Genomic DNA, 15,810 nt, shown 5'->3' with positions numbered 1-15,810 from the left:
TATGGCACTGAACCATTTCTTTTATTGTGTCTTTTGAAGTTAGGACATCAGATTAAAAATATCAATGTTGTAGTTACTTTTATTTTCTACTGAGATGTTTAAATACTAAACCACTGATTTAACATGGGAAAGATGTATGCTACTGTACCATTATAGAGCTTTTTTATAATAGTATTTCTTTTATACAGCTATATAGTGAATATAGGACATCAGATTAAAAGTACCGGAACTATATAGGTGTATAGTATAACTGCTTTTTTCGATGCTGAGAAGTTCAAAGACTAAACTAAATATTCAACATGGGAATTATGTATGATATTGTACCATTTCATTTATTGGTTCTCGCCCTATGAAGTTTGGACATCAGATTAAAAGTATCGGAGCTGTATTTACTTTTGTTTTATGTTGAGAAGTTAAATTCAAATCACTGATTTAACAAGAAAAGATTAATGGTTCTGCACCATTTTAATATTCAATGTAAAACCATTCATATGTTTGTAAATTTATAGGTTTAGAGAAAGCTTCGTCATTTTTTGATGACATTTTTTTTATATGCCAAAGAAGAGGGCTCGGTATATTTTGGTAGTCAAATCTATTTATGAAAAAAAAAACAATGATTATTAATGCATTGTAATACATTTCTAAGTTATCGCTAAGTTATTTTTCAAAAATTTTTTTTTTTATAAATTAAATAGTAAAAATGTATATATTCCTCACGCTATTCCAATCAATACGCGTATTGAATTCGAAAATTTCTCTGCAAATTTGATATAATCGAATCACTACATTAATATTTATCACAAAAATTAAGAAAGAGCCTCAATGCTTCTAAGCATACAAGCATTTAATAGAAGTCGCGCTATTATTCCAACTTAGTAAATATTTTATTCCTCATTGGTTGAGTTAACACAAAATGTCATCATAAAACATTTTTATCGTAAAAATTAGAAATGCATCCCATTCGTTTGTATGTTCGTGAAATCACTTATGACACTCAGTTTCAGAGCATTTGAGTTTTGGTACATATAACGAATATTCCTTCGAATTTAACTAAATTTTTTTCCCAATGAAACAAACTATGTTAACATGTAATAAATTCTTGGAAGCTCCGACTCCTGCACTCGCAAAACTTTCGTTTTATAAGGACCATCATTTAAAATTTGTATACATAATTATACATACTGTATACTCGTAAAATTAAAAATAAATAGTGAGGGAAAATTATTTCTTTCATTTAATTATCTTTAAGTAAGCGAATTTTGTAATTTGCGTGTCAGAGATATAGAGAAAAAAGGCATAATTTGGAAATAATACTGATGTTTAAAAATCTGCGATGCTAAAAATAAATAAATAAATAAAAAAACACTTTTTGGAACAAACGCCCTTTGATCCACTAATTTGACTTTATGACCCTTAAAAAAAGGGGGGGAGGGAGGGAGCCGCAATCTGTAAAATGTAATCCTTAATTTAGGCAGGAAAACGGTCGAAATATCGAGTCTTTTAATTTCCAATTTTTCGCGCATCACTTTATCTCTAGAATTGTTTGAGATCCAAAGATAGTATGAAAATAATTATTTATTGTAATACTAGTCATAAAAATTTTGAATTATAGGATAGATAAACTTATACATTATTTTTTATTATGCGATTTTAAATAACAAAATCATTCAAACAGTTCTCGAAAATTGAAACTTTAAAAAAACGACTTTTTCGAAACAAGATGAAAAAATTGATACTAACATATTACTGGGACCGTATTTCCCATATTGTGGCTACCCCCAATGAATCAGAAATCCGAATCCGTTGAAAAAAATATATGCTTATTTTGAGAAAGTTTCAGTTTCTGAAACTTAAAATATCGTTATTATTATGTTAATGAGAAGAAAAAAAGTTTTTAGATAATGAAGAGTCATTATCGAGGTAGGATTCAAAGCATCATAACCAATTTGATTGTAGTGTGAAATTGAAAGGCGTTGATAATCCTCGTTACAATGTAACTACTACCGAACAAATAAACTGGTTCAATTAATTTTAATTCCATTGGTTATTTACATAATTTTTGACAAGGATTCTAAAATAATGGAGTGTTCCACCTTGTATAACTTTAGATCTAATGATCGGATCTTCACGTTCCAGAACTCCATAAATCGACGCATTCTGGGAAATATGGTCCCAATAGTTTTGTCAGGAGAGCTCTTTAAAGTTTGGACCTCTTAATGTGTTAATTCTACTTTCTGCGTATTTCTCTTATGTCTCGAGAACTGTTTAGATGAATTTTAAACATTTTGCATACAATTATAAGATTCGTTTATACAAAGATAATTCTCTGCAAAAAAAAAAATATTGTCTGCACTTTTTAATTAGCATATTTGATGCCACCCGTTCGAAACATCAAGGTCCTAAAACGTCAGGATCTTATCATTAGATTAAAAATAATTCAATTTGGCCCTTTTTTTTCGGACTGTATGTTGTATTTTGACTTACCACTTCTGCAAAGTCTGCAGCATATTAATTTGTAATAGTTTACAACCGGTATTAAATGGTCACTCTAGATTTCAATTCCGTAACCTAATAGTTTTTTATTATCCGGTTAAAGCAATAGAGCAAATATAAATATGCCTTCTTAAAGCTTTTAAGGGCTTTTTTAAAAATAAATCCTTTATTTAAGATATATTGAGGATAAATTCTATATTTTTTAAATAAAGAAAATATTTTAATAGGTGGAATAAAAAATTCTAAAAGTTCAAGAAATGATACTTTAGTGTCCCATAGTCAATTTATAATCCGTTAAGACAAAAGATAATTATCGGAAAAGAATGCTGGATTTTGGTCAAGAATGGGTGTCTTTGTTAGAAAGCACTATGAACAAGTGCAATCTACGACTGCTCCTGTTCATAGTGCTATCACTGGATTGCTTTTTCCAGTAACAACTGTGCGAAGTTATTTAAAAAATAAGATCAATTTTAAAAATGTTTCTGTAGAGAAGACAAAAATTATGACAACAGACTATAATCAAGATCTGATTTGCACTACAGTAATTTAATGTGAAAGTTACGTTAATGTGATGGCTTTATTGTTTGATAAATATGCAATTTATTTGAATTAAGTTAACTTAAAGAGCTTAGAAAAAGAATTGAAAAATGTTTGCGAAAATGCTAAAATGTTTTATTATTATTTTCTTTCTTTACAGAATCTTTGATATCAAATCCAAGCAACGAAGCTATCATATGCGCCTGGTGCCAAAAAACAGGATTGAAATTGTTTACACTAAAAACTTCATCTGGCAAAACAAAAGTCTTTTGCAGCGAGCCTTGCTTCAACCAGTGTCGAAGAGCAGCTTTTAAAAAGAATCGTGTTTGCAACTGGTGCAGGCATGTGCGACATACAGTGAATTACGTAGACTTTAAAGATGGTGATGAACAACTTCAATTTTGCAGTGATAAGTGTTTGAATCAATACAAAATGCAAATTTTCTGCCGGGAAACTCAAGCTTATTTGCAAATGAATCCACATTTGCAGGAAGAAACGAGCAAGAACATTGGAAATGCCAACTCTAAACTAATTACTCCAGATCTCTGGTTGAGAGATTGTCAAGAGCCGATAAATGGCGGACAAAATTTGTCTCATAGTGATGATGATTCAGTGTCCCCCAATGTGAGAACTTTCCCCCAAAATCCAGTCAGAAAAGAAATAGATCTGGAGGATCTATCAATGAAACACAAATCTGAAAAAATAACATTCCCTCCTCTTCAAAGGGATTATTCCCAAAGTGGGCATAAGAGCCCTGATAATTCTACTTTAGTGAAAGACAAACGCTCACTTGAAATGTGCAATGCTCTATCTTCTTATCTGAGGGAAGAGAGAGACAAAAATTCTGTGGAACGTAGAAGAAAACATTTTGAGAATGACAGAGAACATTTCCGTAAAAAACAACGTCTAGCAAATTTGCGCCACAAAACAAATCCCCACCAAGAAGCCCCTCCAGCTCATTTAGCTTCATCTGTACATCCTTCAATTACGTTTCCTGGACAAAATAGACTTTATCCACCACCTGTGTCACCATATATATCACAAAACTCATCACCCATAAATCCACCTGCTGCTCATTCAAAATCAATACCATCCCATCCAGGAATAGCTGGATCGCTTTTACCACCTGGGTTGCCTCCACCACCGCCATTGTTGAACAATGATTTTATTCATTCTCAATTTAATCCACAATTTTTTCAGCCACCCTTTGGTTCTTTGTCACACCCACAACATTTGGAAGCATTTCTTCGAATGCAATCAACAATGAACAGAAGGACAGATCCTCTGGGATCGCATATATACCCGGATCCTGTGTTACCGAACTTGAAGCCTTCAATGCCACATTTCAATGCAGGATCCTCTGCGCCACCAAACACAGTCATGTTACCTTATCCAATATTCCTGCCACTTCCAGTTCCTATTCCGATACCTATACCTCTATCTTCTTTCTTAAAGAAAGAAAAACAAACAAATGCAAGTGGAATTGAAAGTGGTAAAGCTAAGAATCTTTCGATAAATGGTGAAAGTTCAGATGACAAACAACCAGATACAAAAACAGAAGATAACATGATATCAGTTCTAAAAAAATTAAAAAACTCTAAGCAAAATGTAAATGATACGAGTACGAAAAAAGAAAAGTCTGTACCATCTCCTGATACTTCATCATACGCAGTGACAAATAACGACAGTCAGACAAATCGCCTGATCTTAACTCGAAATAAAAACAGATAAAATAAGGCTCAAATTTAATAGACGGTATGAACAGTAGAGTTCCTGTAGCACAAGTACTTATCACTCATACTATTGTACAGAGAATGTACTATTAGTAGAGTAAAAACTAATTTATATGTAAATTAAACTTTTTTTTCTAGTTTGGGAGAAATAAAATACGTGCATCATGTTTTCAATTCATTAATTCCATGAACACAAAACACTAAAATTGTACTGAAAATAACTATTGTGTTCGCAAATAATACATAAGTTTACAAAAAGAAAAACAGAACAAAAGATTTTGAAATTTAGACTAAGATTAATAAAACTACAAGTACATTTGAAGCGGTCAATGTTAAAACGGGGTAATGTTACAAATCCGCTATTTCAAAAAACAAAAAAAAAAATCCAAAACCGTGTCAATTGTGGAAAGATTGTTTCAATTGCTTCCCAATTGTTGTATCCTCTTCATTAGGCAGTCTAGAAAATTACTTGGCATTTGATATCAAGTTTCTACACAGTTTTTTTTGGTTTTTCTCGAAAACGTAATTTTGTAACATATCCCCTTTTAACATTGACCGCTTCATTTATATAGCAAATTTAAAGATAACTTATAACGAATAATTAGAGATAATTTTTCTTGAATTATGTTTAGAATATTATGCATACTTGAGTTGATAACAAAATAAATATCTTTGCATAATTAATTCAAGAGTAAATTATAAATACTTTTATTTTACTCATTAAGTATTATTCAATAGCAAGAAATTGCTAAAAGATTATTTTTTTTAGATAAAGAAATCATTTGAGAATTATAATTTTATTTGAGACAAATGTCACTATTGAAATGGATTACTTATAATTGCGGGGAAACTCCCCAGCGAAATATTTAAAATATAAATATGAATTTTAATATAAACACTAAACAGATTTTACTAATTCTGTAGGATATAAGGAAGATAAAAAAAGTAATTAAAAAAAATTAATGGAATAAATTCATTTACAGTCGAAACCATTCATCAAAGGATCATAATTTTCAGAAATTAATGTACAGTGAGCAAAAAAAAAAAAAAAAATTACCCTGTATAAGTTTTACGCAGAGTAAAATTAGCATAAGAGGTTCAAACATTGGATCGCTCTCCTGATCAAACTATATTGGAACCATATTTCCGAGATTGTGGCTACTCCTTTATTTTGAGGGTCAGAAATCCGAATCAGTTAAAAAAATAATACGTTTATTCAGAGAAAGTGCGATTTTGTGTCGGATTTCGTAATTTAAAATATCGTCAGCACTAAATAATTAGCATATTGAGTCCTAGAACGCGAAGATCCGATCATTAGGGGGATTAAAAATTATTGAGGGTAGCCCGTTTTTTTTTTTTTTTTGCGCACTGTACATTAACTTTTTGTTTCAGAGATAAAAAAAATCAGATTTAGATGGGAAAATAATCGTTCTACTGACCTAACTATTGGGCCCATATCGATTGCCAAAAATTGTGGCTACCCCATATATTTTGGGGTTTAGAAATCTGAATCCGTCGACAAAAAAGACGTTTTTGTGTCTGATTTCTAACTTAAAATATCGTCTTTATCAATAATTAACATAGTATTTGAAGTCATCTTATCGAATCCTTAAGAATGTAAAAATCCTATCATTAGATCAAAGGTTATTCAGGGTAAACCTTTTTTTTCATTTACAGAACGGTACTTGCTTCTAGATTAGCGACAAACTATGCACAAGCGGAATACCTTGCGACCCACTGGGTAAATTTTGATAACCCAGAAATCAATTGAAATTATGATGACCGCTAGGCATTTTTGCAAATGAAAAGAAGTGGTTGCTTTTGATTTGGTGAAACAGCCGTCGGTTGTACTTTTCGAGGTGAACCACGCAAATGAAAAGCAATATCCATCATTCCTAAATCAAAATAATCCATTTTTAACTTGATGATGCAAGGTTATTAAAAAAGCTTCGACTTTTTCATTCAGTTTATCCACTTAGCCATCGCCTGCTGCCATTTTCCATGCCTAAATTATAAACATCTAACGCGTTTGTATTATGAAATGTTGCAAAATGAAATGAAATTCTATTGTTACGCAACATGTGCGTAAATAAAACAAAAGCCAAACATATTGCATCAGAGATCTGGTGACGATGTCTCATTAATTAACCTTGGGATACTAGCCAGTTACGCTGAGTGACTATTATTAAACGAAAATAGTAAATTTAATATAGTCTTTATTTTTCTGTTATTTACTAACAGTTATTACTGAAATCCTATGTTTTTGATATTATATTGATATATGCAATCTAAAACAGAAGTTATGTGGCCTACCAGTAAAAATTTCGGTGGGAAAAAAATGTTGTCGACTACTGGATATAGATTGTAAGTTAATCGGTTGGAAAATAGTTTATTAAGCCCATTGTTAGCAGAATCAGGAGTTGTCAAGTTTCACTGGATTTCTATTAGATATTTTAAAATTTAAATATAGAATAAAATAAACTTATTTTGTAGGTAGAAACTGAAACAGTAAAAGAGTTGTTCCAATATAGCCCTACCGTCTAATTTTTTTTAAATTCCTAAATACAGAACTTAGTAATATTTTGGTAATTTTTTTTAAAAAAATAAAGCAATTAACTATCAGAATGCACTAAGTGTAACACAACACACATGGAGAATTGTAATCAGTGACTTTTTAAAATTAAGTATCAACAGATTCAATTTTTAAAACAATTTGTTTACCTTATTCAGGGTGCGTAGCCAAATCTTTGAATCAAAAATAAGCACTTTTTAAAAACTTTTCAAGCACTTTACAAAAATTTTCAAGCACTCAAAAAATTCATATTCAATCAGTGATATCACTGAAAAACAAAAACTTTCTATAAACAGTTTTAGCGTTAAAAAAACCCCAAAAAGAAACAGACGTAAATCGAAACAATCATTACTTTCCCACATCATCGAGTGAATTCAACTTCCTGAACTCAGAACAAAAGTACCCTTACCCCCTACGTCAAAAAAGTGTTAGAAGTAAAATAAAATAAACAATAATAAAATTTTAAAAAAAACATTTCATAAGGATCTGATATTCTCCATCCGAATTGGAGCACTCGGGTTTCGGTTTCAAGTGTGCGTGCATGCAGAAGTCATAACGTGGATACGACATGAATGATTACGTAGCAACACACCCCATTTTTCGTGAAATGCATGGGATCCACCAGATATCACTGAAGGGAGGAAGAAAAAAAAATCACTTTTTAAAAACGCCAGCTGAAAAAAGCACCTTTAAAAGCTTTTAAAAACGAAATACCCCAAAAAGCACCTTTAAGCACTTTTTACAAACGCTACGCACCCTGTTATTATGTATTATTGCTCTGTTTTTTGTATGCAAGCATTATAATTCAATAGAACATAGTGAAGTAAAGCCTAAAAGTTACTATACCTTACATATATGATATGAAGTTAAATTTGTAAAACATCAAAATTTTTTAAATTTGATTTAAAAAAAGTGGAAAATGTTAAATTTACAGGTAATGATTTAATAACTATTTTAGAATATATTCAAAAGGGGATGCATCAATGAAAAAAATATTAGCATTATTTTCCTTATTTCTGTACTGCATCACGAAAAAGAAAAAAAAAAAGAATTTTTTTTAATCCCTTTTATTACACACTGACAGATATTTCAAATTTCTGACCAAAAAAATAAATATATAAAAAATTTTTTTTCATTGCGGAAACTTAATATACGTTCTATTCTCTTCGTTGCATGGTATGAGACAGCAACCATACAGGCACAAAAACGCCGAACATATGAGATGTGACGCCGCCAGAGATGAGGTTAAATTATAATTTATAAAATATCAAGAAGCATAACCACCTTATAATTATTCCACAAAATTTATTGACACATGAGCAATATTTATGTACAAATTTATTCACTAAAATATGAAATTGTGTTGCAGTATGAGAATTTCAGTCTTAATGAAAGAAGCTTTTTTAAATCCTCACTCTTCTGGATTGAGGTGGTCTATCACGATAGGGAGGTGGTGATATGGCTATGTCTAAGTAGTCACCAATCTGAAATCGGCAAGCAGACAGAGATTTACCATCGTCAGCAGATTTCTCACCTGAACATGTTCTTCCAATTTCTCTCATTCTGTAATTGGGTCCTCTGGGTTCAGGGAAAACCAGGGCAAAGTCAAAATGAGTTCCTTTTCGTCTCGCATCAGGGTTCACTTCTTTCACTAGGCTTGTCAATTCTTTCAAAGTTGCATCGAGCCTAAAGAATCACATAGATTAGACCTAATGTTTTAGAATGAATGAAATGGAATTGTAGGATTCTTACTCAATGGACAACTAGTCAACTTTTCATTTTATGAGATAGCTTAGTTAACTGATATTAAAGCCCAAAACATAAATATTTGCCTCATCTTTGATCTGAATATAAACAAAAACAGGTTCTAAAGCATGCTAAGAGGTTTCTTTCATCAAATATGCACAAACAAGAGAGCTCGTGAAGTAACAGAACTGCTTGAACCTCTTTTCGAGCTCTACAGCTCACCTCAATATGAGACAAATATTCACAACGAAAACAAAACTGTTGAGAGGCTCTGCCCCATTGCATTTGTGTATTTTGGATATGAAATAATAAAAAAAGTAAGATTTCATTAAGAGAAGGTTTAACAAGTAGATCTCATAATATGAAAATACATAAATAATAGATAAAAGCAATAGTTTGTATAAATGCTAGAAAAAATTAAAAAATTTAACATGACAGATTTTTTATAAAGTCACAACAATCAGTAATATATTCATCAATTATATATCTTATTGTTGAATCTTAAAACTAGTAAAAAAAAAAAAAAATCTTTTATACAGAAAGTTCCATTTTTAAAAACACAGGTAATTATGAATTGTAAACATGGTATTAATAAAATTTAATAAAAAATTTGTAACAAAGAACATTTTTTCAAATTATTATACTTATTTAGATGTAAAAAAAAAGCAAAGCATTATCACAGCAACACACAGCGAGCTCATGGAGGTTAAAGCTCCACAATTTCATGACCAAATAGCACGATTGTTGCAATGTGGTCAGCATTGCATAGAGGTCCCCTTGACTTCCCAGACAAGCTGATACTCATAAATTTGCACTAAAAAAATAGATGATAGACTTCTTTCAATATTTCGTTTAATCTTATTGGCCCTGAATTAATATTCTAAAAATTTAGATCAACCAAAAATATTACTCATTTAACTCATACAAATTTCACAAAGTATAATAATAGAGAGAAAAAACGAAGACATAATGACAATGAATACCCAATAAACTATTTGCATATTTGGACTCACACAAAATATCTAATTGAAACAGAAAACTTTTTAAAATTCATATTCAAAAATTATTTGGGCAAATCATCTAAAAAATATAACAAAAGTTTAAACATTTGCTGCATTCTAGGCAGAAAACCTTCTGCTTGATATGATTAGTATTTTAAAATTAATTTAACTTTAATAAAAATTTTGTTCTGTCCTTGAGCCAGTCTTGTACAAGTATTTATTTTACAAGGTATACTACCAAGTATTTATTTTCTACCATTCACTGTTTGCATTGTGTCAAAATATTATCAGGGGGACGGGGACCAACTGTAATATAGAAAATATGGTCTGTATAGTAGATCCAAAAAGAGAATAGGTATATTTTATGCTACACCAAGTAAGATTAAAACAAAATGTGAATATATAAAGCACAAATAAAAGAACAGAAATGGACAAACTATAGTTTCGATTCTATAACCAAGAACCTTCCTTAGTGTATAAACAGTAAATGATAGGAGAAATGCAACGAGATAAACAAAGAAATATGCTAAGATGTTTAACCAGAAGGTAAAGAGGAATCAGTCGAAACAAGATATTAAAAGAAGGAACGTAAGAAACAGGTGTGCAGGAGTTTCGCGGGAGTCTCAGAATGTAGAAATTAAATTAGAAAGGATTTCCAAACACAGGGAAAGGATGGAATACTACAAATAGTTCAATTATTAAAATTTTTCAAAATATGGAATGATTACAAGAAATCAAGATCAGTTGATACAGAGCAGCGTTGAATGATTTTAGCAGAAAACTCAAAATCAAGACTAGAATTCAAATTATAAAGGGCATTGGCAGATCTTATAATATCCTGATTTTGTAAACATCTTTCATTTCCTTCAAGTTGAAATTTAAGAGGCTCGTTAAGAGGTGGCTCAGGAGAAAGAGCGCTCATCTCCCAATGAGGTCACCGAGGTTTGAAACCCAGGTCAACATGAATTCTGTACCTGGCTCAATTCAATTCAATTTCAATATTGATTTTTAATGTTACATAATAATTGAATGTTACAATTTAGGCAGATTTTTTTAGATTAAGTAAAAATAAAGTTCACTAATAATTGTCTGATCTCAAAATATAATTTTTTCATTGATTCTCAATATTTGTTGTTGTTATTAATTATATTTAGAGGAGCAGAATAAGTCTGACAAAAAATTGTGCAGCTTTGCAAAACTTTTTCTTGTTAAAAAAGATTTGTCAATTTGTGCATTTATTAGTTTAAATTCCCTAAGTGGAACCTTAAATTTAATTAATAAATTATTACTATTCAATATATTTTGATTTTTATCATCAGGGGTCTGTCCAGGCCAAATTTACTACCATTTAGCAGTACCTTCACAAATTCAACTTAAGGAAATTTCATAAAATACTAAAATTTTATTTTTGTATCCTGTAAGAAATGATAAAGAGAAATTAGAATTTTCTGCCCTCCTGCTTATATGTACATGAATATTTCCAATATTAGTGAACTAATGTTAATAATTAGTTTACTGATTAGTGAATTAATTATAATTTATAAAAAACATAAATATTTGTTTAAATGAGTTAATAATTTATCAATTAATTAATTCCCGGATATAATTAAATTACTATTATTTTATAATTAATACTTAATACAGTTATGAGAATAACTTTCCTAGTTACATGTTAAGTTATTATGTTATACAGTCAAACGAACCTTCAAGGGACTGAAATTTTGGTTCACTATATCCGTTATGCAGGCAATTTATCAAATGGTTCTCAAACTACTCCCTTTTATTACATATTATTCAAATAAATGACTGAAAAATATTATGTAGTAGCAAAAAAATGTGAAATTTTTCATTACTTTTCGTCTTGCATACAAAAAAAAATTAAAAATCTATAGCTGATGAGCAATCCTCAACATCAGATATAGAAACACATCCCAGCTCTCAGATAATTTTTCATGAATTTCAGTTATTCCATTTTTTAAACCTGTCTAACCTGCCATTCGAGCACACAAAAGTAGCCTCATAAAATCGCTTAGCAAATTCATCGCCATTTGTCCAGATACTGGAAGATTGCGGCTTCTTCGATTGGTGAACCACTTCAGTAATGCTTTTTCAACATCCTTGTGATCTGCTTTTCTCAAATTTTTTCTGCCATCTAAATTTTTTTCATGAGCAGAAATTATTAATTGACTATTTTTCCACAAGTTACAAACTGCAGATTTGGATAGTTTATATTCCCTGCAAATATCAGCTTGATTGCATCCATTTTCAATATTTCTGATTATGCCCATTTTATCATCAATGGAGAATGTTTTACGTTTACTGCTTGCCATAGTTAAATTTGAGTCACTTGTTTGCAGGATTTTTTTAACTGAACTAAGAGCAAAAAGTAGTAGAAATGAGGGCTTTACCAACATATTAGTGTCCAACCCTTTGACCAATAATAATTACTCATTCCCTCTGACAGAAAATGCATATTGATCCCACTGACACCTTACAGATGCATAATTTGCCTGGGTTGGAAACATCTGCTTGGTTTGTTTAGGGATGGGAAAGTGAGATAAAAGAAGCAAACAAGAAAAAATGCTTATACCTACATTCCCCTCTATAGATGGTTTTAAAAATCGGTATATGTATTTATTTTGAAGTAGAAATTTCAAAATTATTTTTAAAAAATCAGTCGAAAACAGAAAAAAGTTGAGGGGTCTGTCCAGACCGAATTTACTACCGTTTAGCGGTACCTTTACAAATTCAACTTTAGGAAAAACAGTAGTTTCACAAATTTAATTTTAGGAAAAACGGTAGTTTCACAAAATACTTTCTCTTAAAATTTTATTTTTGTATTCCTTAAGAAATGATAAATCCATATTCTTGCCATATTTTTGTGTTGGATTTTTAAATATAATTTTTAATTTTTCACAAATTATGTCTAAATTTTCACAAAATAGGTACTCTTAGAAAAACCTAGACAGACCACTGAGTTCACAATATGCAACTTCCTCATTTTTTTGGTTCACTATATCCACAAAAAATAACATTATACGTGTATAGCAAGGCACGGGACTTCACTATATCGGGCTTAGACCCTCATAACTTTAGTATGTCTACTTTCTAGACTATACAGCTTAGCATCAATCAAAAGAATAGTTTTAAATTCCGGTCTTATTCATTGAAAACTGAAAAATAAACTTAAAAGAGTACAGAGGGCTTTAACACTGTTCAGAGTGGATACGTTTCAAATTTACACATTTCTATTTATTATTTAATATTTTCTACACAAACATTTAGGTTTTTGACAGTAATTGTCAAAAATAGAGTTTAGTATCAAAATAATTCAAGAATGAAATTGATTAATCACTTGTAATCTTATATGTATGTTTTAGTGTATTTAGAAATACTTATTTATAATAGCTAATAATTTTCCTTACACAAAAATTTTGGGTTTTTAACACTGGTCAAAAACTATATCAAAAAGGGTTTTTGCCATGACCATGGTTTAAACTGGATAAAACCATCAACTGACAAAAACTCATCAACAATTCGATCAGAAGGTCAAAATTTATTCAACCATTTCAATTTGCCCTTTTTTTATTAATTGCATTGCACATGAATAAAACATTGTAAATAATGGGCATATTAAAATCAAACAATATATGTGAGCAAAGCCCAATCAAATATAGACAGGGTACATAGTCGGATTTTTCAACAAAAAATAAGCACCTTTTAAGTATTTATTAAACACTCAAAAAATATTTTTAATCACTTAAAAAAAAAATCATTATTAGGATCTGTGCAGCAATAAAAATTACTTTTTTTATTGTTTAAAGTTCTTAATTTATAAACATAAAATTAGAGAAATTCAAAAACATTTTCAAAAACTTCACATAATCATGATAAAATAACTAGTTTCTGATAGATATTTCAAAGAAAATTGTGAAAATAATGCATTTTTTGTAATTTAGAACGACAATCAGTACAATGAAGAAAAAATCTCTTTTTAAAAGATAGAAAAATATGCACTTTTAAAAAACTCTACGCACTCTGATAGATATAGATTTATTTAAATATTAAGAGATGATCATGATAGAATACAATACATGATTTGAAAAAGATGAAGCAATAAGAAATGTTTCAAGACTTTGAATCCTTAAAAAGAATAAAAAAGATTACCATGTATAAATTTGAAGCTCATTAGGTGGTACATTTCCTCTTTGAAAATCACTTAGAGAGTGATGTCTTCCTTTGCTTAAAAAAACTCTCAGCAATAAAGGGCAAGTCTAAAATATAAAAAATAAGTTAAAAAAGTATTCTCAAAATTTCATTTATTTACATAAAAATGAAATGATTAATAAAAATAAAATGTAAAAAAAAAAAAAAAATTTAATTAAGATTTAAAAATATTTAAATAATTAATTAAATTTTAATATTTAAATAATTAATTAAATTTTAATATTTAAATAATATTCAACAAATATTTAAGATTAATAAAACCAATTAACAGTGCATACCTACCTTAACTAAACTAACAATTGAAATCAACTTAATTGTCTAAAAACAATTTAGATAACATTATATTAAAAATAACAAAAATAGAAATATTATTTGAAAACAGCTCAGGAAAAACATGTGGAATCACAGTGGAGGAATGAAATACAACTAAGTGATTTTTTTTAATAAACTGTTAACAAATAGTTGTTACTTAACTCTGATCATATGCAAGTCGTCATAATAACTTCTTATTAGTAAAAATATTGAAATTTAATAAATTATAACTAAAAGGCTAAAAAAAGATCAGAAAATGACATGGATTTAAGATGGAATTGTCGCAGATCTGGCATGTCAAAAAGTGATAACTAAAATTCGAAATTCGTTTTATCATGAGGTTATTATATTATACACATCAAAATCAACAACAAATAAAATTAGTCAAATTCAAAATTTCAGGATGCACAAATTGCGATTATTCAATACCATTTTTTAAAATTAATATTAAAAATGTGACATTAACAGTAAAATTATAAACATGTTTAAGAGCTGTTTACTTAAAAAGTGGAAAAATCAATACATTGTCTTATTTATTTACTGAATACAAATAAAATAATAAATAAATATTATATAAATTTTATTTTCTTATTCTGAACAGAACAAAAATTACTTCTGGGTTGAGAATGGCACTTGAAAAATTTTTTTTACTTTAAAACTTACTTAATTTTGCAGGATATTAGAGAAATTTAGGAAGGAACCAATTTTATTACCATTAAAAGAAAATTGATGACATATTTTAAATTAGAACTATAATAAATTAATATAAAATTGCATGGTTTAGATCTATGCAATAGCTAACTACGCAAGGACATCGAATAATGATTCGAATCAGTTCTAAGAGCACTTAATTGCTAACATAAAAAATTATTAAACAAAATTCAAATGTTTACAACGACTACAGTTTCTGTAGTAAAAGAATTACTATCTAATAAAAAACAATTAGCTTTTAATATAAAAGTATTACTTTTTCTCGATCAACTGATAGTTCAGGTTTTTCTTCAACAACAGATTCCATACCAAAAATTATTGCAAAACTACAAATATTAATAATTACTACAAACAATTAACATTAAAAAAATTATTCAAATTTTAAAATATTAAAGTTTGGAATCTAGAACTGTAGTAAGAAAATCGCTTGACCGCCACTGAGACATCAACAAAACAAAACTTTAAAAGGGTTGAGTTG

At 29.3% G+C, this 15,810-nt stretch overlaps 2 protein-coding genes across 2 annotated transcripts in view; one reads left to right on the top strand and one right to left on the bottom strand.

Moving 5' to 3' along the window:
• LOC107440400 (uncharacterized) overlaps positions 1 to 4,932 on the top strand; it is a 60,063-nt gene extending 55,131 nt beyond the window's left edge. The window contains exon 3 of the mRNA XM_016053308.5: positions 3,191 to 4,932. Coding sequence (XP_015908794.1) covers positions 3,191 to 4,761 — 1,571 coding nt within the window. The 3' untranslated portion in view covers positions 4,762 to 4,932. The remainder of the gene's footprint in view (positions 1 to 3,190) is intronic.
• A 3,688-nt stretch (positions 4,933 to 8,620) lies between these two features.
• Positions 8,621 to 15,799, bottom strand: Bin1 (histone deacetylase complex subunit SAP18). Its single transcript, XM_016053309.3, has 3 exons — positions 15,589 to 15,799; positions 14,250 to 14,356; positions 8,621 to 9,021 (listed from the first exon to the last, which is right to left on the bottom strand). The coding sequence occupies exons 1-3, from the start codon at positions 15,637 to 15,639 to the stop codon at positions 8,739 to 8,741; spliced, it is 441 nt and encodes a 146-aa protein (XP_015908795.1). The 5' UTR covers positions 15,640 to 15,799; the 3' UTR covers positions 8,621 to 8,738.
• Positions 15,800 to 15,810: the final 11 nt, after the last annotated feature.

Source organism: Parasteatoda tepidariorum, chromosome 1, assembly GCF_982258835.1.
Source record: "Parasteatoda tepidariorum strain Cologne lab strain chromosome 1, Ptep-v5.0, whole genome shotgun sequence".
NCBI classification, from domain to species: domain Eukaryota; kingdom Metazoa; phylum Arthropoda; class Arachnida; order Araneae; family Theridiidae; genus Parasteatoda; species Parasteatoda tepidariorum.
The sequence above is the reverse complement of the archived record's forward strand: the minus strand, read 5'-3'. Positions and strand labels throughout refer to the sequence as shown.

What these genes read in the sequence shown, in the direction of transcription:
- Bin1 (XM_016053309.3), bottom strand. Translation starts at nt 15,639, where the DNA reads ATGGAATCTGTTGTTGAAGAAAAACCTGAACTATCAGTTGATCGAGAA. An exon ending in TATCAGTTGATCGAGAAAAA is followed by an intron (nt 14,357 to 15,588) that starts GTAATACTTTTA and finishes TTTATATTTTAG; the next exon opens with ACTTGCCCTTTATTGCTGAG. An exon ending in GAGCTTCAAATTTATACATG is followed by an intron (nt 9,022 to 14,249) that starts GTAATCTTTTTT and finishes GTGATTCTTTAG; the next exon opens with GCTCGATGCAACTTTGAAAG.